Source organism: Lepidochelys kempii, chromosome 2, assembly GCF_965140285.1.
Source record: "Lepidochelys kempii isolate rLepKem1 chromosome 2, rLepKem1.hap1, whole genome shotgun sequence".
Lineage (NCBI taxonomy): Eukaryota > Metazoa > Chordata > Testudines > Cheloniidae > Lepidochelys > Lepidochelys kempii.
Window position 1 is genome coordinate 224,956,831 of NC_136381.1, and position 21,467 is coordinate 224,978,297.

At 41.2% G+C, this 21,467-nt stretch overlaps 1 protein-coding gene and 1 long non-coding RNA gene across 3 annotated transcripts in view; one reads left to right on the forward strand and one right to left on the reverse strand.

Annotated features, from left to right (window-relative positions):
* PEX1 (peroxisomal biogenesis factor 1) overlaps window positions 1-21,467 on the forward strand; it is a 53,122-nt gene that overhangs the window by 11,846 nt on the left and 19,809 nt on the right. Inside the window, exons 7-17 of one of the 2 annotated variants that reach the window (XM_073333965.2) lie at window positions 896-1,019; window positions 1,272-1,402; window positions 2,841-2,944; window positions 4,484-4,616; window positions 5,290-5,386; window positions 12,731-12,901; window positions 14,191-14,345; window positions 15,526-15,715; window positions 15,962-16,128; window positions 16,873-17,007; window positions 19,166-19,230. In XM_073333965.2, coding sequence (XP_073190066.2) covers window positions 896-1,019; window positions 1,272-1,402; window positions 2,841-2,944; window positions 4,484-4,616; window positions 5,290-5,386; window positions 12,731-12,901; window positions 14,191-14,345; window positions 15,526-15,715; window positions 15,962-16,128; window positions 16,873-17,007; window positions 19,166-19,230 — 1,472 coding nt within the window. The remainder of the gene's footprint in view (window positions 1-895; window positions 1,020-1,271; window positions 1,403-2,840; window positions 2,945-4,483; window positions 4,617-5,289; window positions 5,387-12,730; window positions 12,902-14,190; window positions 14,346-15,525; window positions 15,716-15,961; window positions 16,129-16,872; window positions 17,008-19,165; window positions 19,231-21,467) is intronic. The other variant, XM_073333966.2, reaches the window with a different exon arrangement.
* The window catches only part of LOC140907628 (uncharacterized), a 47,055-nt gene continuing 26,815 nt past the window's right edge, over window positions 1,228-21,467 (reverse strand). Inside the window, exons 2-3 of the long non-coding RNA XR_012157555.2 lie at window positions 8,922-9,090; window positions 1,228-1,381 (exon numbers count right to left, since the gene is read on the reverse strand). This is a non-coding gene — a long non-coding RNA (uncharacterized LOC140907628). The remainder of the gene's footprint in view (window positions 1,382-8,921; window positions 9,091-21,467) is intronic.

Below are 21,467 nucleotides of genomic sequence, written 5' to 3' on the forward strand. Positions count from 1 at the left end.
ACTAATTTATAATAGGCACAGAGTTTTCATATGCATCTGGTGTTCTTTATCCACAAATGGACTGAATTTTGCTTTGCTTTTTTACTATATTTTAAAATATACCATGGTTGAAATCTATCAGTTTAATAAATACTGCTTTTTTCTGTAAATAGTTGATTGCAGGGTGCATGGTTGAACTAAGTAGAAATTAAACCTGAGGTTTTTGTACCTAGGTGTAAAATAAATATCTTGAAGGCAGTAAACTAAAGAAATATAAAGTAATTTTATGTGATCTTATATAAATTTAATATGGAGTTCTTCCTTTCTTTCTTTTCTACTTCAGCTCAAGTGATTTTAGTTCCCAAAGGAAGCAAAGAGAAAAGTAGAAAATTGGGTGAATAATATGGTAGGGATCCTCTTTTTCCTTTCTGAACAGTGCTTCCTCCCTTCCCAAAGAGATCTCTGTTGATCTCCTAGAGGAAGGATGCTCCAGTAGTTAAGGGGCTAGCATGGCATTGAAGAGGCCCAGTTTCGATTCCTTGCTCTGCCACAGACTTCCTGTGTGACCTTGGGCAAGATATTTAATCTCTCTGTACCTCAGTTCCCCATCTGTGAAATGAGGTAATAGAACTTCCCTCCCTCCCAGGTATGTTGTGAGGATAAATATGTTAGCGATTGTGAGGTGTTCCAACATTATGGTAACGGGAGTCATATGTGTACCCAACAAAAATAGGTTGTTGGAAACTGGGGATGTGACAGGACTTAGGGTTATGAATGAACAATGCCATTAGAACTTTTTCCACCTGTGAGCTACCATTAGGAGCAAATACCATCTATACTGAAGAGCTATCATTTGGAAGGGAACAGCCTTAATAAAGTCACCCTTCCTCCCCCCCCCCCCCTTTTTCCTGTTTAGCATAAAGACATAAGTGAAGATGACATAAAATCTGCTTTTAGTTTATGGTTGGAGGATACCACTACTGTTGATCTTCCCTGGATAATGACAGACACACATCATATACAACTAGTTGTTAAAGAAGGTAAGAAAAACTATGTCTGTATTCTCTCTGTATTATGAAGTCTCCGTAGCCAAGATTTCTTTTTAAAAATGGTGTTTGTATACTGAGGGCCATAACAGATGCTTCCTTCCATTTAAATTGTAGATGTAAGTCAATCTTTAACAGTGATCTTAGTTTAATTAATTCATTTTAGATTACATTTATTTAAAAATAAAATATTACTGGGTTCATCTTGTGCTGAAGAAAAATAGAGTTAATTTGAAATCTTGATAGTTGTTCAGTGTGTTTCCACAGGAATGGAAGAGTTTGTCCTTAGTGTGGTACATCCTTCTCACACTGAAGAAAATAAATGGGAGAATATTTTTATGTTGGGTCCCAATTTGCTGCAGAAGACAAATATACAAGTAAATATCACATAGTATCAGGTATCAAGTAACTTAAATTCTGTTACATTTGGTGAAAAATATAATTAACCGTATATCATGTGTGTGTTTCAATTATTGAGTAATTTAACGTTGTAGGGCCTGTGTTCATCACCATATATGCACATCTTGTGTGTTACCTTATAGCAGGGATCGGCAACGTTTGGCATGTGGCCCGCCAGGGTAAGCCCCCTGGCAGGCCAGGCTGGTTTGTTTACCTGCCATGTCCTCAGGTTTGGCCGATCGCGGCTCCCACTGGCTGCGGATTGCTGCTTCAGGCCAATGGGGGCTGCGGGAAGCCGCAGCCAGTTCATCCCTCGTCCCGTGTCTCTTCCTGCAGCCCACATTGGCCTCGAACGGTGAACCGCAGCCAGTGGGAGCTGCCACCAGCCGAACCTGCGGACGCAGCAGGTAAACAAACCAGCCCGGCCCACCAGGGGGCTTACCCTGGCGGGCCACGTGCCAAAGGTTGCCGATCCCTGCCTTATAGAATGAGGCTTTGCTAAGACTCCACATAGTCCATAGTATTTTGGACCTAAATTCTGTAGCAATGTCCCTGAATTCTGTAGTCAATGGTCGAACTCCCAGTAAATTCAATGGGAGCAGAATTAGGCCAACACTGAGCAATTTTGAAAATTCTACTCTTCATATTTAATTGCCTTAAATACCTATTTCACCGTTTTTCCCCCCCCCCCCCTTTGATACCCAAGCCACTGTACTGTCTGGAACATGTGAAGTGGGGAGGTGTTAATGGCTTATTCAATCAAATGTGAGGGCTGCTTTCTATCCACACCTGTCCCAGTTCATGCCGTGCTCTTGCTCTCAAACTGCTTCCGTGTCCTGCGTCTCTCCCTTTCCCCGTAACCCCCCACAGCCTCTTCTTTTAGGGGAAGCATTCCCTTTCCTAAACTGCTTGTTGAGTTGAGATCTGAGTCTCCAGTGTTAGCATACCCCACTATTGTTGCTGGTAATGAGCTAATTTTTTATATTGATCAATTGTGTGACAGAAGCAGTGAAGAAAACTGTCCTGTTGCTCTGCAAAGTTGTTCACTAAAAGTAAAATAGAAGTTTATCCTTATTACTGCTGCCACAGAACCACATCATTATCAGAAGACTATGTCCAAGATTAGTCATGTTGTAGACATGTTAGCACTAGTATCCAAATGGGCCTTATATATTACATGAAGAATTAGATTGATAATTGGGAGATAATTACCCTCTTTAGCTAGTTTGAATGAAGCTTTCATCTACACCATTTTATCAATATGTGAGTCTTTCATACAAGTACAGCTTCATCAAAACATTTAGTCAATGTTTTCTTCAAACAAATTACAAAAAGCTGCAAATCAGTTTTGTACTTTTCTTTTGTAAATGTGTATTTGATTTTTAAAATATTGACTTTTTTTCTTTTTCTTTATAGGTTCTTATACATCCTATGCCTACAAAGGCTGATGATGACAACACACAGTCTACTATACATGATACTGACCAGATCCTTCCTTTCCACAAACTGAACAGTTTAGGGTGAGATATTTTGACAATGTCAAATATGGGAAGAAGAAAAAGAGACATATATGTTAGAAAATGCACAGCTTCTGGAAAACTAAACTAGCTAGCTGTTAAAAATTCTGTGAAAAATGTAACTAGACATCTCTTTGGACTGGGTCAGGCTGACACAATACTTGGGACCTGATCATGTAATCACTTACTTATTTACACCTTTATTTTGCTCTTGTGAGTAGCCTTATTGTAGTCAATGGGATTACTTACACAACTGGAGTGATGTACGTTCTAAAGTGTTTGCAGGATCGGATCCTTGGATGAGATGCCTTGAAGGACAACCTACTTTAACAAAGTCAGACCTGACAATTATAGGAGAGTGGTGGAAAGCAGGTATATCAGCCCTAGAAAGGTGAAGGCCCTTTTCCTGAAAAGAGGTTACTACAGACTAAGTAGACACACCTGAGTCCAATTAAGGGCTGCTGGTGACCTTTTAAAAACCCCACTTCCGGTGAGAGAGGAAGAAGGGATGAGAAACAAGTTGCAGCAGGGATAAAAGGCTTCTTCTGGGTGGAAGGCTATATTCGCCTCCCTATAAGGGAAACAACCTAATTAGCTGCTGTTTGTGGAAGGACTGGCATCCAGAAGCCAGCGTAATAAGACAACACACAAGAGAGGGGCGGGGAAAGGTATTTCTTTTTGTGTTATGAATTTGGGATTTTGTTTGGTTTACGAGAATTACTTGGGGTTACCCAATACTGAAAAATAAAGCAGAGTGAAAAATTAAAAGCCTCTGGAAGGAGATGCCTTGCCATGCTATGTACTCCCAGAAGCGGTGTTGATAACTCACTAGGTGACACTCTTCCCTCAATCTGTACCAAACCAGGGCCTCACTAGTGTTAAGGGGTACTATACTGCTAGATGTTTCTTTTTTGTTTTTAGTATGTATTTTCTTTAAGTTGAAATCTAAAACTGCTAGCTTGTTTGTGGATCTTAAAGGCGTGCTGTCAGGTTAAAAGTGGTTAACAGTTTAGGAAAGGAGGTGAATAAAGGTAGCTTTAAGCCAATTTTGTATTTCCCTAATTCTGGCCCAGGTCAAGGACCTTCATTGTCCCCAGGCTGCTCTGAGTTATGCCAGCTTGTAATAGCTTTCTATAGGCTATTACACCAATGTATAATAGCCAAAGTGTAGTGTGCTCTGGCTATACCCTCTCCTGACCACACCCTTGGACACATCTCCTATGCCTGGACACATCCTCTATGCCAGCATAGGGAAGGCGGCTGGTGAAGAGCTTTTACAGTGGTTCTTGACTGGTTGGAAAACCACATGTGATGGGGATATTTTGCAAGGGCTAGCTGTGCCCCTTTATGCCACTTGTGTAGTGTAGGAGTTCTAATTGAAGGGGGCCATAGATTTTCTTGAACATGTGAAGTGCTTGGGGTTTTTCAGTATGTATGGAAAGCATGCTATTCTAAATGCAGGTAGTTATTATTACCTAGATTGAGTGTACTGAGACTGCCGTAGCTTGTCTAATGTTTTATTTGTTTTGCCTTACTTTGCAGAGGAGTGGGTAAACTAGGAACATCCTCCTTTGAGCACATAACCCACAGCCTCTTGGGACGCCCTTTATCTCAAAAGCTAGTTACCATAGCTGTGGGACTGCGCAGTGGAGCTGTCCTGCTCACAGGAGCAAAGGTGCCTTTCTACAACTCTTTACCTGTATGCCAAAATAGTTTTCTCGCACTACCTTAATTTTAATACTCCAAACAGGCATTGTAAACCTGTTTCTTTTCTGCTACAAGGAATCAGAGAATAGAGTTGAAAAAGAGCTGTTGATTAACTAATCCACCTCCCCTGTCATTGCAGCATCGTTTCCTCGTTATATTTTAGTGTTTTGTACCTTCTAAGTTTTAAATGCCCCTAACGCTGGAGCTTCCATCATTTACCTTGGAAGATTATTCCACACTGTGTTTTTACCCTTCAAATATGTGTAGACGTTTATGCCTCAACATTATTTAACATTTATTTTCAAATTATTTGAATTCAGAAAAAAAATCATAATTTTTTTCTTAAACACTAGCATGCTATCACTTCATACATTTGACTCTCAGTGATTCTCCTGTTATAATTTCCATGTCTAATGGCAAATCCTGAACCCATTGAAATCTGTGAGAATTTTACCAGTGATTTCAGAACTGGGCCTGTACTAGGTACTACTACTTACAAGGAATGAAAATCACCCTGTATGCCACCAGCCGTCTATTTAGCATCTGTGTTTCATGAGGAATAGTCCACAGAAAAAGAGAAAGAAGTAGTTTCTGTTACTCTGGATGTTGTTTTAGAAGACTACCCAACATTTATTTTGTAGGGAAGTGGAAAGTCAACATTAGCGAAGGCCATCTGCAAAGAAGCCTTTGATAGATTGGATGCTCATGTGGAAGTAATTGACTGTAAGGCTTTAAGAGGTATGACTATGATCATATTTTTTCACTCAAATATTTGTTATAATGATAGGGAAGCATTCAGGACTTATCATTTTATTATGTTCAAGTTATCTACAGTATTATAAAACTTTGATCTAACTATTTATTTGGGCTGCATGGCTTTTCTTTAAAATGTTTTGTATTGTTTTTGTAATGCATTTTGGTACCTGGCAGTAAGCACCTTTTATAAATTCATTGCATTCTGCTAGTTGCATCATTTAAGCTTATTCAAAATGTACGCTTTTCTAATTTTTTGTGCTTCTTCACGTAGTGTCCCTGTGGGTGCTCCACTTGATGTGTGCATCCACCTTCAATCTGAGATTTTCATCAGTAGTGTCCATTCAGCCAAAGGCATATAGGCTGCAAGAGATGAACCGCCCTGTGTTCCCTTTTGACCACTCACCTGAGACAGTGCGTCCAGTAGCGTTCATTTACAATTCTGCCTTTTAACTAGTTTCTAGTTCATTTTTATTCTTTTGTAGTTTAATGAAGCCTATTTTGTCTTTTGGGGTATGCTGGAGTCTCCATGCTTCAAATGTTGTCTCACTTGCTGGGAGTCCTTTATGCTGTATGCACTGCTTGGCATACACACATGCCCACTAAGTGCAAGAGCTACATGACTTTCAAAAGCCGCTCTAGGAGGTAAAGGGAAATAAAACTCTATTTTCTAATGGTGGAGTTCTCCCTCTGCCTGGCTTCCGACCCTGCCCTGGAGACCCACAATTTCCAGCGTGCTCCAAATGACCATAACCCTCTCTTATCATCTGCAGCTCACTCACCCTCCAGAGCTTTGAGAGAGAGAGATCTGTTACAGATGCAGAGAAGACTCTGTCTAGGAGATCTGTGAAATCTTCTCAGAGAGAATGCTCCTCTAAAAGACCTATTATACCACAAACGTTGTGCCTTTCAAAGGTTTCTGTGGAGGCTTCAAGCAGTCCTGGTACTGAGGCTTCCAGATCGAGCTTGAGCTTGTTTAAGTCTCAGCTTGTCTTAAGTCTTGTCCCAGTGCTCAATGTACTGTTGAAGCATGAGCAGAGTACTAGAGCTAAAGATCTTTCACCTAAGAAGCTGAAACCACCTGCACCAACTGTGCATCAGTATCTTGACCAACGGTTCAGCCAACATAGGTGCTTCAGTTTTCTACATCTGGAGCTTACCAAGTCTGTAGCCCAGCCCACCCAGTATCGCAAGGGTTCAGATTCTCTAGGGATTTAATTTGTCTCAGATGAGCCTGAGACTCCTCTGGTGAGCTCGTTTAGACTCCAAGTACCACAGCCTGCATTATCTTTGATACCCCACCTTTCACCAGTACCGTATGATTCCCCAGTACCCACATGGCCAGACAAGCAGATCATCACTCCACTGTCATCTGCTCTGCCATCACACTATGTAGACGAGAGCTCTTCAGACTCTCAAATATCAGCTCAGAGCTTTCATGTCTATTTACCCAAACTGATTCTCCTGAAGATGTTCAGTATAGGGACATTGCACTGCCTTCATGATGTCAGCTGATTCAACACCCTCCCTGGTATGACCAGTCCTGGATAACTCCCCCATTTCTTTATGGATCACTTCTGTGGCCATCCTGGAACCTTTGGGCATTAGATCACCAGCAATTTTCTAAGGCACCTAACACTCATGCAGAACATCAGAGACCGTGTTCCCTACTTCCATCTATCCCTCCTTAGCAATTCCTTCTGCAGGAGGAAACATTTGAGGAGCAAGAAAGGAGGGATGAGGAGGAGGCTACTCCTCAGACAGATATTTTATCATTCTCTCCATGTGAAGCAGTTATGCCTCCTCCATCTAACACGGATGACTTCAAACAGTTCCAGGACTGGATGAAGGGAGTGACAGATGTGCTCTGAATTCCAGTAGAAGAAGTCCAAGAAACCTAGCTTAAATTATGGGACATTCTACATACACCATCTTTATCACAGGTGGCCCTGCCTGTGCTTGCGATGCTGTTGGAATTGCCAAAACAATTGGGCAAACTCTTGCCACTGCCATCCCAACAGCTAAGAGGGTGAATTAAAAAATACCATGCCCTGGCTAGGGGCTCAGAATTTGTATTTTCTCACCCACCCCTAACTCCCTAATTGCAGATGCAATCAATGAACAGAACAGGCACACCATTTCAAAGGCTACCCTAGATAACAAGGACCAAAAGCATTTAGATGCATTTGTTAACAAGAGTTATTCGTCTGCCACCCTGCAGTTTAGAAACGTGGATAATCAGGTGATACTCCCAAAATATAATCACATAAACTCTGTGAAATCTATATGAAGTCTTTTAGAGAGCATCTCCCCAGAAACACAGGCAGCAATTTCAGGCTATCATTAATGAGCGCTATCGCTTGGCCAAGATGACTTTACAGGCTTCTTTTGATGCAACGGACATGGCAGCTCATTCCATCTCCACAGCCATGGTGACTGCAATCCTCAGGTTTCCAAGACACTGTAAAGGACCTCCCTTTTAATGGCCTCAAAGTATTCAGCGAGACCACAGATGAGTCCGTACATTCCTTGAAGTATTCTAGAGCAACATTTGACGTTTTGGATATGTGCACCTACAAACAAAAGGAGGTTCAGTAGGTCCCAGCCGAATCAAGGGTACCACCTATCCCAGTTTTCCACCTACCACCTGAGTACCTGAGCCACCTGAGAAGGGACCCAGATGGCAGAAAGGAACACCCTACACAAGTACTGCCCTGTTGACGCAACAAACGTCATCTGTGAAACTTTCCTTCTGATGCACTGGTTGAGGACCATGAACATTCCCACAATCTGGACTAGATGCCACACCATCCTACCCAGTCTATCCTCCCACCTTTTGGGGGTTGTCTCTTCCATTTCTACCGTTCGTGGGAGAAGTTTATTTCCAACAGAACAGGAAAAAGTTCAAACCTGAGTTTTAATGCCATCTCTCTATTTGCAAGGCTTGGTCTTCAGCTCAGCAACACAAAGTCCTTCTTCCTACCAGTACAGCAGATAGAGGTTATTGGAGTCACTCTGATGCTACAGCATCTAGAGCCTGTCTACCAAGGGACAGATTCCTCACCCTGACACAGCTAATTTGCATGAGTTCAACTAAGTCCTCAAGTCAGTGCCTCAGGTCATGGCAGTGTTCACCTTCGTCACTTTATATGCCTGCTTGCACCTGCACTGCTTCCAATCCTGGCTCAGGTCAGTCGATATCCCCAACAGGGATTGTGTGAACAAGTTTAGCTCTGCCCCTCAAAGTGGGTTAGTCTTCCTTAACTGGTGGAAGAATCCAGACAAGATGTGTTCAGGGGTTCCTTTCAAACATTGTCTTCTTGCCGTTACAATTGTTTTGGACATGTTCCTCTTCATATAGGGAGTTCACCTACAGGATCACACAGTACAGAGAAGGTGGACCACACAGGAGTCCACCGTTCACATCAACATTCTATACCCAATGACCTTAGTAGACATTTCGCATGGGATCACAAGTGGGAACTCGACAAATCCATACTCAGAAAGATATTTCTCTCACCTGGGATTTTCCAGTGATAGATCTCTTTGCCATTGTTGCCAGCTGAAGATTCATGAACTTCTGCTCAAGGGGAGGTCTGGGTCATCATTCTTTGTGGGATGACTTTCTCCTCTTCTGGTCGAAGAATCTTCTGTATGTCTTTCTTCCAGCGCTGCTAATCCTCAGGGACCTGAACAAAATCAGACAGGACAGAGCCACAGGCATTTTGATTGCACCAACCTGGCCAAGATAAGTATGGTTCCCTTATATCCTTCACCCCTCCTCTCAAATGGCTATCAATCTACCACTGATGCCCAGCCTTCTATTGTGGGACAGGGGGAACATTCTTCACCCCTATCTCAAAATTCTGACTCAAAGCCTGCTACCTGGATGGGTTGTCAGAGGTAGAGCTCTCCTGTTCTGGGGAGGTGCAAGAGGTCCTGCTCAACAATAGAAAGGAATCCACCAGGAAAACTTACCTTCAGAAATGAAAAAGATTTTACCATGGGTGCACGCACCAACAACTGTCTCCCATCTCGGAAGTTTTAGAATACTTTAGAGTACACCGAAGAAAGGGAAGTCTCTCATTGAGCGCCACTGAAGTCCATCTGGAAGCCACCACAATGTTTCATTCGCCTGTAGAAAAGTCCTGTGTGTTTTCTCACCTCGGAACTTCTGGATTTATCAAATAGTTATCAAACCTTTTCCCACATGTCAGGGAGCCCACCCCAACCCGGATCTTGAACCTAGTTCTCAATTTGACAAAACCTCCCTTTAAACCAACAGCTACCTGTATGCTTTTACACCTTTCTAGGAAAATGCCTTTGTGAGCTAGGGGCTTTGATGGCTGACCCTCCTGTACTGTTTTCTTCAAAGATGATGTGTCCCTCTGGCTACATCTACAGTTCCTACCTAAAGTCAGTTCAGACTTTCATATAAATCGGACTATTCAACTCCCCATATTTTATCCTAAACCCTATCAAACTGGGGAAGATGCTGCCCTCCATGCTTTGGAATATTAGGAAGGTAATAAAAGGAGTACTTGTGGCACCTTAGAGACTATCAAATTTATTAGAGCATAAGCTTTTGTGAGCTACAGCTCACTTCATCGGATGCATTCAGTGGAAAATACAGTGGGGAGATTTATATACATAGAGAACATGAAACAATGGGTGTTACCATACACACATGCTATTTGGACAGGACTAAACCTTTTTGAACTTCTGAAGCTATTTGTATCTCTTGCAGATAGAACTTAAGGTACACCAGTGTCTACCGAGAGACTTTCTAACTGGGTTTCCACTTGTATTTTCTCATGCTAAGAAGTCACTAACATGCCATGCCTATTCAAGATTAAGGCTATGTTTTAGTCACGAGTATTTTTAGTAAAAATCACGGACAAGTCACAGGCAGTTTAAAAAAAAAAATTCACAGCCGTGAGCTGTCCATGACTTTTACTAAAAATACCTGTGACTAAAACTTGGGGGGGAGGGAGAGGGGGCTGCCCGAAGCCCCCACAGGTGCTGGAGGAGGGTGGCCCAGGTGCTGGCAGGGGCAGTGGCAGCCTGAGGCCTGGGACCCATGTTGGTGCTGGGGGGGGGGGGGCGCGGGCAGCAGCGTGCGGCCCATGACCCCTGCTGGTGCTGGGAGGGGGCAGGCAGTGGCCCGAAACCCCCGCTGGTGCTGGGAGGAGGGGTTGGCAGGGCCGGTAGGCTCCCTGCCTGGCTCTGCACCTCCCCTCCCCCCAGCAGCAGCAGAGTTTGGGTGTGGGAGGGGGCAGGGGATTGGGGCACAGGACGAGGTGAGGTGGATTCTGGGTGGCGCTTACCTGGGGGGCTCCCCAGAAGTGGCGACATACCCCCTCACTCAGCTGCTAGGCAGAGGCGTGGTCAGGCAGCTCTGCGCGCTGCCTCTGCTTGCAGGTACCACCCCCGCAGCTTCCATTGGCTGCGGTTCCCGAGACTGGAACCATGGGGCCCAAACTGCAGCAGCGGCCATTGCACCTTGCGCAGGGGCTGCCTCGGCTGTCCCTGATCCAGGCACACCAGTCGCTACGGAGGTCAGGGAAAGTCACGGAATCCGTGACCTCCATGACAAACTCGCAGCCTTACTCATAATCATAGCCCATTTTACCAGATCTCAGTCCATATCCTTTGTCCTGCTAAAAGATTACCCTATAACAGAAATCTGCAGAGCTGCTACATGAACTTCGATCCACACCTCCAGACTGTTATACCCTAGTGAATGCTTCTCAGGCAGATGCTGCCTTTAGTTCTGCAGTTCTAGAAACAGTTCCAGATTGAGTTCTGAAGCTCCCATCTCCTTCAGGGGGCACTGCTCAGGAGTCATAGAATCATAGGGTTGGAAGGGACCTCAGGAGGTCACCTAGTCCAACCCCCTGCTCAAAGCAGGAGCTATCCCCAATTTTTGCCCCAGATCCCTAAATGGCCCCCTCAAGGATTGAACCCACAACCCTGGGTTTAGCAGGCCAATGCTCAAACCACTGAGCTATCCCTTAAGTGGAGCAGCCATAGGGATGCTACTTGAAGAAGGAGAGATTGCTTACCCTCGACAGTAGCTGGAGTTCTTGGAGATGTGTGTCCCTATGGACGCTCCACTATTCACCCTCCATGCCCTCTGCTACATAGTATTTTATCTCTGTGGGACTTTGCAATGGAGAAGGAACTGAAGGCGGTTCATCTGTTGCACCTGCATATACCCTTGGTATGGGGCACAAGGCTAACTATGGCACATAAATGAACTGAATGGAAACTGCTGCCAAAAATTTCCGAGTGAAGGCACATGCGCAGCCCATAGAGAGACACATCTTGAAGAACTCCAGCTACTGTACAGGGTAAGCAATATCTCCTTCCCAGAATTCAACCACAACCTCAATGGTTAGTCCCCATTACTAAAAAAGAAAGACAGAAAGAAAGTTGGACTATATAGTTTTTCTCTGTGCTGGCTAGAACAAAAGTAGTTGAGTATAATTATATCTATACTCTTTCTCATGGAACAGGTGAAAGTATATCAAATTAGTGAGAACTAATTATTTTTTTGTATGTTAAGGAATTTACAAATTTCACATTGTATAGCATAGCCTTTAGTTTCTAATTTCAAGTTTGGCCTAGAAATTTTAATATTTTTACGAATTTTATAGATCTAATGTAAATGACTTTGTCCATCTGATAAAAATAACTTTTTAAAAAAGAAAACATTTAAAATAAATATTCTTTATATATAGTTTCATTGGGCATTTTTGAAACCAAGTGATGGTGAACTATAAAACCTGCCATTCTTCTGAAGGTATTATTAAATTATCAGTGCTTGCTGAACTACAGTAGTATTGACAATTTCTAATTGTTGTATGTACCAAATTGTGCTAGTTGTCTCTGTTGACCAACATTCAGGTTCTGTTGTGAGTTCAGAAGGACTTTGGTGCATCATAAGGGGTAGGAGGGCAAATATGGCTTTTTGCCACTTTTCCACTGACTATCCTTTCCTTGTAATCCTGGGCTTTATATGGTTCTGAAACTGTTCTAGTTTACTCTGATGTTGTATAAACTAAAGATCCTGTTGTGCTGAATGGCTGTGTCTGGCCATTCCCCCTTCTGCCCCCGGTATGATCCCTATTCCAAGGGAGGAGGCGAGCGTTCGTATAGAACTGGCATAGCCAGCTGAAGGTTCCTCCCATAAAGGAGAATCTTTAGCTGCCCATTTAGAGTCATTTTAAGGCTCTTTGCATTGCCAGCACAAAGAAATAAATCAAAGTCAAAGTTTGAATTTTTTTCATGCTGTGTTTTGTTACTAAGATTGTATTTTTGTTTTAGGAAAAAGATTAGAAAACATACGAAAAAAAGTGGAGGAAGTTTTTCTAGAGGCAGCATGGAGACAGCCATCCATTCTTCTGATGGATGATCTTGATCACATTGTTGGAGTTCCTTCTACACCAGAGCATGAGAACAGCCCTGAAGCAGTTCAGAGCTATAGACTTGCATATGGTAATGCTATGCAAACAGCTTCTGGGTATTTTTTTCCTGTTGCTTCTTATGCGTCTGGATAAAAATGTATTGTAATTTAGAATTTCTTGTACCTGAATGACAGTTGCCTGGACAGTTCTGTTTTCATCACCCCTGCTTCTGGATCATTCTATGTTGTAAACTGCCATAGTTTACAAGTTCCAGATGAATTTTGAACCATTATTAATATAGATTATTATGCATAAGTAGCATTTCTTTTAACTGAATGTGTACCTTTTTTATCTACTTCTTATCTACACACTTCATTGTGTGCGGGTCATCGGGGTTTTTTTTTTTTTTTTTAATTTTTACAAACCATAGCCTTTAAGTGAAGAACTGGACAATGCATCCTCCATACGATCTTTTTCTCTAAAGTGTAGCCAACATTAAAATCTCTCCACATAAATGTTTTCAGTACAGGAGACTGAAATAACATAATATGAAATAATCAGCATCAATGTATTTTATTATTTTAACTGTGTTAAATTCTGCCCTTTTTGTAGGATTTAAGCTATAACAGATCTTCAATTTTCTAAGCAGTTTCAAAGGGAGATTGCAACTTTTTTAATTAAATTCCTTTTGTGGTTTCTAGAATTCACACTGAGATTAAATTTTCAAAAATGTACACCTAAATTACAAAATGAGTACTTGTATGTACAATTTCAATGTCTTAATGCCTCATTTTTGTTTTATGCACGCTACCTTGATACGCAGTTTTAAAAGTTAGCATAAATGATCTGCCTTATTTATATGCTTTATTTTTGTACGTGACATCTAGAGATCTAAGTAGTTCAAAACTGCTATTTATCCTTAACTCTTAGTACAATGGCTTGGCACAAAACACAGTTTAACACCTTAGTATTGTGATAAGTCATACAATAAACTATCTAAATTATATTATTATTTCAACTTTTTCCTGACTACGCTGCAGAGTTGGGATTGTAGCTTTCTGCATTTTATTCATTCCAGATACAGCAGCAGAATTCACAATAGAGGAAAATAATCTTTAATATCACAGGGTAGACATCATCAATAACTATACAAGTTTAGTCCTATGCAAAGCATTTCTGACAGTGTTTCCTTGTTGGAGTAGACTGTGCCTTGAAAAATAAATACATTTGTTTAGATGATAACAGTTCTATAATACATTACAGAAAAGTTAGTGTAGTAGTCGGTGTTATATTTCCAGTACTGTAAAAATACTCAGCATTAATAAATGTATGAAATTTATAATCTTTTATTACTCATGAAACAATGTCTTCTATATCTAGTTCTGAAAGATGTGATAAAAGAAGTTATTTCCATGGGCAGTTTGATTGCATTAATTGCCACAAGCCTATCTGAACATTCTCTGCATCCTTCCCTTGTTTCTGGTCAAGGAACTCATGTATTTCAGTGCTTCAAACATATCCAGCCTCCAGATCAGGTAAATGCAATAATTGAATAACTTGGTCAAAATGTTGGTTGTGACTTCCCCACAGACTTAGATGCTGCACCAAAGAGGTAACAAAAAGGGATAATTTGCTGCTGAAGTTGAGGTAAAACCAAACCAAAAACACAACAACGCTACTGGGGATTTTAAGAGATCTTTTGTGATATTAAATAGCCTATAACTTTTCTATGTTATCTTTTGGGAAAAAAACACAGAAAGTTATGCCTAGTGGTGAGTCTGTCTCACACCACTCAAATTAACAGACACTTCACCATAATGTATACTTTCCCAAATTGTATTTGGGTTTTAAAATATTTAAAGGGAACTAGTTTTTTTAAATTCAAAAATTTGTTTAATTGAATATATCCTTCTACTCTTAAAAATAGGCTATATTGAAATGGTACAAAAGAAATAGCAATCAATGTATTAAATATAGTGTACTCTAAGGAAAAATAAAAAAGATTTGTATTTTGTACTAGTGTGTGAGAGAATGCCCACAACACTTTGGAATCGTACCCAAGTTTATGGTGCTTTTATTGTTCTCCTGTCATAAATGATCCATTTAAAAAATCAAGGACTGCATTCAGATCTCTAAGTGCTGACTTGTGGCAGAAGAAAAGACTTCCCCTGAAAAACTATGTTGTATGACAACTCTGTGATCTGAAATTACCCAGACTTGTTTTTTAACCAGTGTCCAAATACAAATAAAAATTTCCAGTATAGGCCTTATTCTATAAGGTAGTTGAGAATACTCAGCACCTCTCAGGATCAAGCCCTTTATACCTGTGTGATTTGGTCTGTTTGCTCCTAGGATTTCTCATTCTTCATTTCTGATTTGGAATTTATTCCAGTGTTTGTGATGCAGATATGACTGGGATAGAATAGAAAGATTGATTTCTGAAATGATCATTGCTGGGCTAGAGGTTACAGTGGTCAATTAGTCATTTAGAATTGTAAAGCTGGTGAACTCTTAGAGAAAGTCAGATAAAAAAATTATTTTTCTTCAATTTGTGTTAGTATTTTTTATACATTTGGTCAAAAAACTCCTATGTTGAATGAAATGTTGGTAACTGTGTTTTCATTATCTGAAACATTTGAGTCTTCTAAGCTTAAGGTAATAATTCATATCGGTGAAAAACTATGTATAAATTCACTGTATAGTTTTATTTTTCAGGAGCAAAGATGTGAATTACTGCATTCCATAATAGAAAATAAATTGAACTCCGATATAAACAGATTCTATGATCTTGATCTCCAGCATATTGCAAAGGAAACAGAAGGGTTTATAGCTAGAGACTTTACAATGCTAGTGGATCGCGCCATACACTCCTGTGTTTCTAATAAGGGAGCGTGCAACAAGGAAGGTATGTGATAGTCACCAAATCTCTACTTTGTTTTAGTTGTACCATATGGCATGTGTGTGCAATAATAATACAGAAGCAAAAAGTTATAGTAAAACTCTCCATACTTTACATTTAAAATGCATTTAACTGTTGTTTAGAAAGTTTTCTTGTCTTTGATATCATATTCATACATTCTTTTTTTCCCCCACCATAAGGGTAAATTGATTTTAACTGGAGTTTGTTTGTTCCCGGGGTTTTTTTCAACAGACTTGAATCTGTCAACCTTAGACTTTCAAAAAGCTTTAAAACATTTTACTCCTTCATCTCTGAGAAATGTTAACCTACACAAACCTAAAGACTTGGGCTGGGACAGGATTGGTGGCTTAAAGGATGTACAGCAAATACTCATGGATACCATCCAGTTACCCACAAAGGTACCCTTTTCTTTTAAACCAGGAACAGATGCTTCAGTACTTTACAAACCATTGTGTTTCTGGAACTCTGATTAACAATTTTACTTTGTGGAACAGCTACTCTTAGAAAAAATGGACTCTTACAGGTACAGCACAGAACGTGTAGTTCTGGTAGAGGGAGGACTAAGGTGCCTTTAAGCCATTTTTTGCACCCTCCCTTGCCTGAGATGCTCTGAAGGCTAGAGAGGCCTAGAACATAACATAAGCATTCCAGCCCTATGGGCCATAGTGCTGCCCAGAAGCTCTGTGGTATTGCAGCCTTGACCTGGACACATTCCTCCCAACCCCAGGCTTGTCTTCTACTCCTGGACTTGTAAGTTGGTCCTGAGAAGGTAACATTACTACAGCTATCTACAGTGGCTGAACCAGAGGACTCTTCCCGTAGCCGGTTATGGAGCTTTTAGTACCCTTTTACATCAGCCTGGCTCTTTTACCCAATGTAAAGGTACCAGAGTAAGGGTGAGAAAGTCACCCTAGAGCTTTTCAAATAAATGGTTTGGAACTTTTAGTAATAGGCTACTTTAATATAACCCAATTATAATATAACTGATAATATCAGTTGAGATGAGCCCTTCCGCTGATAATGTGGATGAAGTAAGTAATCCCACAAGAATGTCCATATAAATAAACACTTATCAGAAGCCAATTATTACATAATTACTTATTTGGAAATAGATATTACTCTTGATGACTCTGTATTTTCAGTATCCAGGATTATTTGCAAACCTGCCAATACGACAGAGGACAGGAATTTTGTTGTATGGTGCTCCTGGAACAGGAAAAACTCTATTAGCTGGTGTAATTGCCCGAGAGAGTGGAATGAATTTTATCAGCATCAAGGTAACAAAGTTTTGATGGTTTATTAGATCTTTGTATTAATGCAAAAAATCCCAACTTAGTTACTTTGTGTGTGTGTGTGTGTGTGTGTGTGTGTGTAATATATATGCAAAAACAAATACCAAAATAAGAAATTCACATTTAAAATGAAGTCATTGTCATGACCACAAATAAACTGTTACAACATTTAATTTTTCTGCTGTGGATAAATACTTACTTAGTCATTGGGCCAGACTGAGAGAGAGAGAGAACGAGAGAGTGTGTGTGTGTGTGTGTGAGTGAGTGAGTATGATGCTGTAGTCTAGAGGATGTGAGAGACCCAGGGTCCAGTCTCCCTGCTCCAATCACTCTTTTGTTATTTATCCACAGTGGAACAAGTTCAACAGGAAAGACTGAAGCCCCACCCTCCATCAGAATATCCCATAACTCAGTGGCTAGAGCAGTCTTCTGGGAGGTGGGAGACCCCTGTTCAAATCCTTCCCCCTCCATGAGAGGGGAATATTGAACCTGGCTCTCTCATCTCAGGTGAATGCTCTAACCACTGGGCTAAAAGTTATAAGGCGGACACTGCCAGGGCAATTTTGAATGGGGGCCAATCCAGTAGCCTTGCTTAGCAGCCACCTACTGGGTTGAGCCCTCCACACAAGATAGGTGGGAAAATGCCTTGTCAAGGTTCCTTCCCCACTCTGAACTCTAGGGTATAGATGTGGGGACCTGCATGAAAGACCCCCTAAGATTATTCTTACCAGCTTAGGTTAAAAACTTCCCCAAGGTACAAACTTTGCATTGTCCTTGAACCCTATCCTGCCACCACCAAGCATGTTAAACAAAGAACAGGGAAAGAGCCCACTTGGAGACGTCTTTTCCCAAAATCCCCCCAAGCCCTACACCCCCTTTCCTGGGGAAGGCTTGATAAAAATCCTCACCAATTTGTACAGGTGAACACAGACCCAAACCCTTGGATCTTAAGAAAACGAAAAATCAATCAGGTTCTTAAAAGAAGAATTTGAATTAAAGAAAAGGTAAGAGAATCACCTCTGTAAAATCAGGATGGTAAATACCTTACAGGGTAATCAGATTCAAAACATAGAGAATCCCTCTAGGCAAAACTTTAAGTTACAAAAAGACACAAAAACTTTCCATTATACTTTCCATTCAGCACAGTGTATTTTACCAGCCATTAAACAAAAGGAAATCTAACGCATTTCTAGCTAGATTACTTACTAACTTTACAGAAGTTCTGAGTCTGCATTCCTGATTTGTTCCCAGCATAAGCATCACACAGACAAACAGACCCTTTGTTTTCCCCGCCCACCCCTCCTGATTTGAAAGTATCTTGTCTCCTCATTGGTCATTTTGGTCAGGTGCCAGCGAAGTTATCTTAGCTTCTTAACCCTTTACAGGTGAAAGGGTTTTGCCTCTGGCCAGGAGGGATTTTATAGCACTGTATACAGAAAGGTGGTTACCCTTCCCTTTCTTTTTATGACATGCCTATTTCTATCTTTCCCCAGTTTGTGAATCAGTCTGAGGCTTAGGCGGGAGACAGGTGTCTGGACACCAGTCCACCTGCTCAGAGGCAGAAACATAGGCACAGAGGGAACTTTTATCCTGAAAATTTAGGCACTGAGTGGGAGTTTTGTGAATTGCAGTGGAGCAGAAACTGGGATTTAGGCACCTAAACTTAAGACTTAGATGTGTAAGTACCTTTATGGATCTGGCCCTGGCTATCTAAGCACCACTGAATGACTGCACACTGTGGCCACACAATGTTATCTCTGAGAGTTTTGTTTGTAATTAATCACTAAGTATTTTTTTAGAAAATTTTATGTATTCTTAATTTCTTCTTCTTTATAAAACTATACTAACTCAGTGGGTAATGCAGCTGGCCAGAATAGTTTAAATGTATCTTCAGAACACAATCCACAGACTTGTGATACTGTAACACATTTCCCTTTATAGCAGGAAGACAGAGTGTGACTGAAATTAGCACTACCTGGCACAGTTTACTAGTTTTTTGACTCACCTGGGAACCACTGCTTGCCCATTACTTTGAAATTCTCTAGTGCTTGCATAAATAACCCACCTTGTTAATAGATTCCACAGTGATATGGAATTAAGAAAAACCACAACTCCTGACTCTTCTCATTTTGCTATTTTACAGGGACCAGAGCTCCTCAGTAAATATATTGGAGCAAGTGAGCAAGCTATTCGAGATGTCTTTAACAGGTTGGTTCTCTAAGAATAAATTCTGTTGTAAATAGCTTCCACTTTCATGGATGATGCTAAAAATAATTATTTGAATTTCCTGGTCAGCAGTCTGAAGGAGCAGGCTTAATGGGTCTTGATCATTAGGTCTGAAATAGCTAGACCTGCTGAAACCACATGTTAAAATCCTGACAGGGTCAATTTAACCTTCATTCTTCATAATTTGATAAATTGTGTTCCTTGTAGTTTATTGTGTAGGTGGCCTTTGGGTAAGACTTCACAAACTGAGACCCTGTTTGCTTGTATTGACATTAAAGTTTCCATAGTAGTTTAACAGCATAATTGTGAACTTCAGAAGGAAATAGAAATAAGTACAAAATAAAGTATAAAATATTAATGGTAGTTAACTGGAAATCCTGTTCTTCAAAGCAGCTCATTTCCACAGGAAACCATCATAGTTGCTGCTGTCTATAATTAAATGTAACTATATTAGGACTTGTCTACATCAGGGGTGCTCAACCTACAGCCCGTGGGCCATACACAACCCACTAGAGCATTTCATAAGGCCCACTGTCTGCTTCCACACAATATACTAATGGCCAATTCATTAGCGTTTTGTCGTCATGTTTACATCATTTTAGTTTACACAAGTGTATAAATAGACAATACTGTACATAGGTTGTTTCTATCTAAAAACATACAAAACAAGCTGAACTGAAAATATAAAACCAATACTGGTGATTTTAAATCTTATTCAAATACGTAGAATCTGTTTGGCCCGTTCAAGATTGTGCTTAGGTTACTCCTGGGGAAATTCTGTACCACTACACATGTGCATAATTAATGAGCCTCACACAATTTTAATTTTTTGCGAAGAAAAAAAACTTCTGCTGGAATGTTGCTGCAGTTCCACCTTTTGCTCACCAGAGGGTGCTATGACAATAGAACACAGCAACCGCTCCCAGCCTGCTAGGGAAGAGAAAGAGCCTGCCTTCTTTGCAGCGCCTGTCAGGCCACGTCAGGAGACAGAGGCTATGGAGAGACAAAGTGCGGCTGCTGGGGGGGTCAGACAGGCTCATAAGGGCGAGTGGGGGAGGACAGACTGGGGCTGAATGGGAGTGGAGGCCCAGGGCCACGGGGGGAGGCAGGTGCAGGGCCACATGGGCAGAGCAGGAGGGGGTGCAGAGCTACAGGGGAAAGAGGCTGGCTGAGTGGGGGCCCAGAGACACAGGAACAGGAGGGTGTCTGAGTGGGGTTGGAGGGACACGTGGACAGGGGATGCAAGGACACACAGGGAGAGGGCAGATGTGCCTGACTGAATGGGAGAAGCTAAGAGTCAGCCAGGGTCTGCATGGGGGAAGCTCCCTAACAGTCCCTCCCCGCCCCTCAAAAAAACCTGTTCCATACTTTTCCCGCTCATACACAACAAGCCTCCAAGTTCACACCCAGACTCCTTCCCAGCAATTACTTCCCTCTCCCTCAGCTCTTCTATTACCTCCCTGACTCTGAGGGATGTGGAAAATATGGTTCTGTATTGAAGTTTAAATGAATTATTACTCAGAGTTCTGTATTAATATGCCTAGTAAAGAATCTATTTGTCAAAAAACATTTTCTGAATCTTTTTTTATTGCCTGTATTGTTACAGGCATACTTTGCTGACAGGTATTTTGAAATAAATGACCAAAAATAATTGAAACCAGTGTGATTATATTGTGTTATTTTGACAAGTAAAATATGCAGAATTTGAAAATATTTTGCACAGAATTTTTAATTTTTTGGCACAGAATTTCCCCAGGAGTATTAGGTTTATATGGCCCTCCTGTGTAATAAGGTTGCACATGACTGGCCTACATGAACACTGACTTCATGGCAAGCTGGGATGTAAATCTACCCTGCAATAGCCTGCCACACACTAAGGCTTATCTTCACAAACATTTAGACTGTGGCTAGCTGTGGTGTGAATCTATCCCACGCTAGTCTGCCAGGGTCTAACAGTTCAGGCATAAATAGTTTGTTAGAGCACTTTGATCTAGTCCTCTTTGAAACAGGACTAGATCAAAGCGCATTAGCAGATTTTTAATGTGCATCAGCTGGGTCCACACGAACAGTTAGACTGGGCAGATAGTGCACGCCAGATTCACACAGCAGCTTGCTGTAAACTAAATGTTTGTATAGACAAGCTCTTAGCATCCGTGTCAACCCTGCTGCTGCACACTAGAAATTCCCTTCTGTGCTTCAGTCTACTTCCTTTTCAAAGC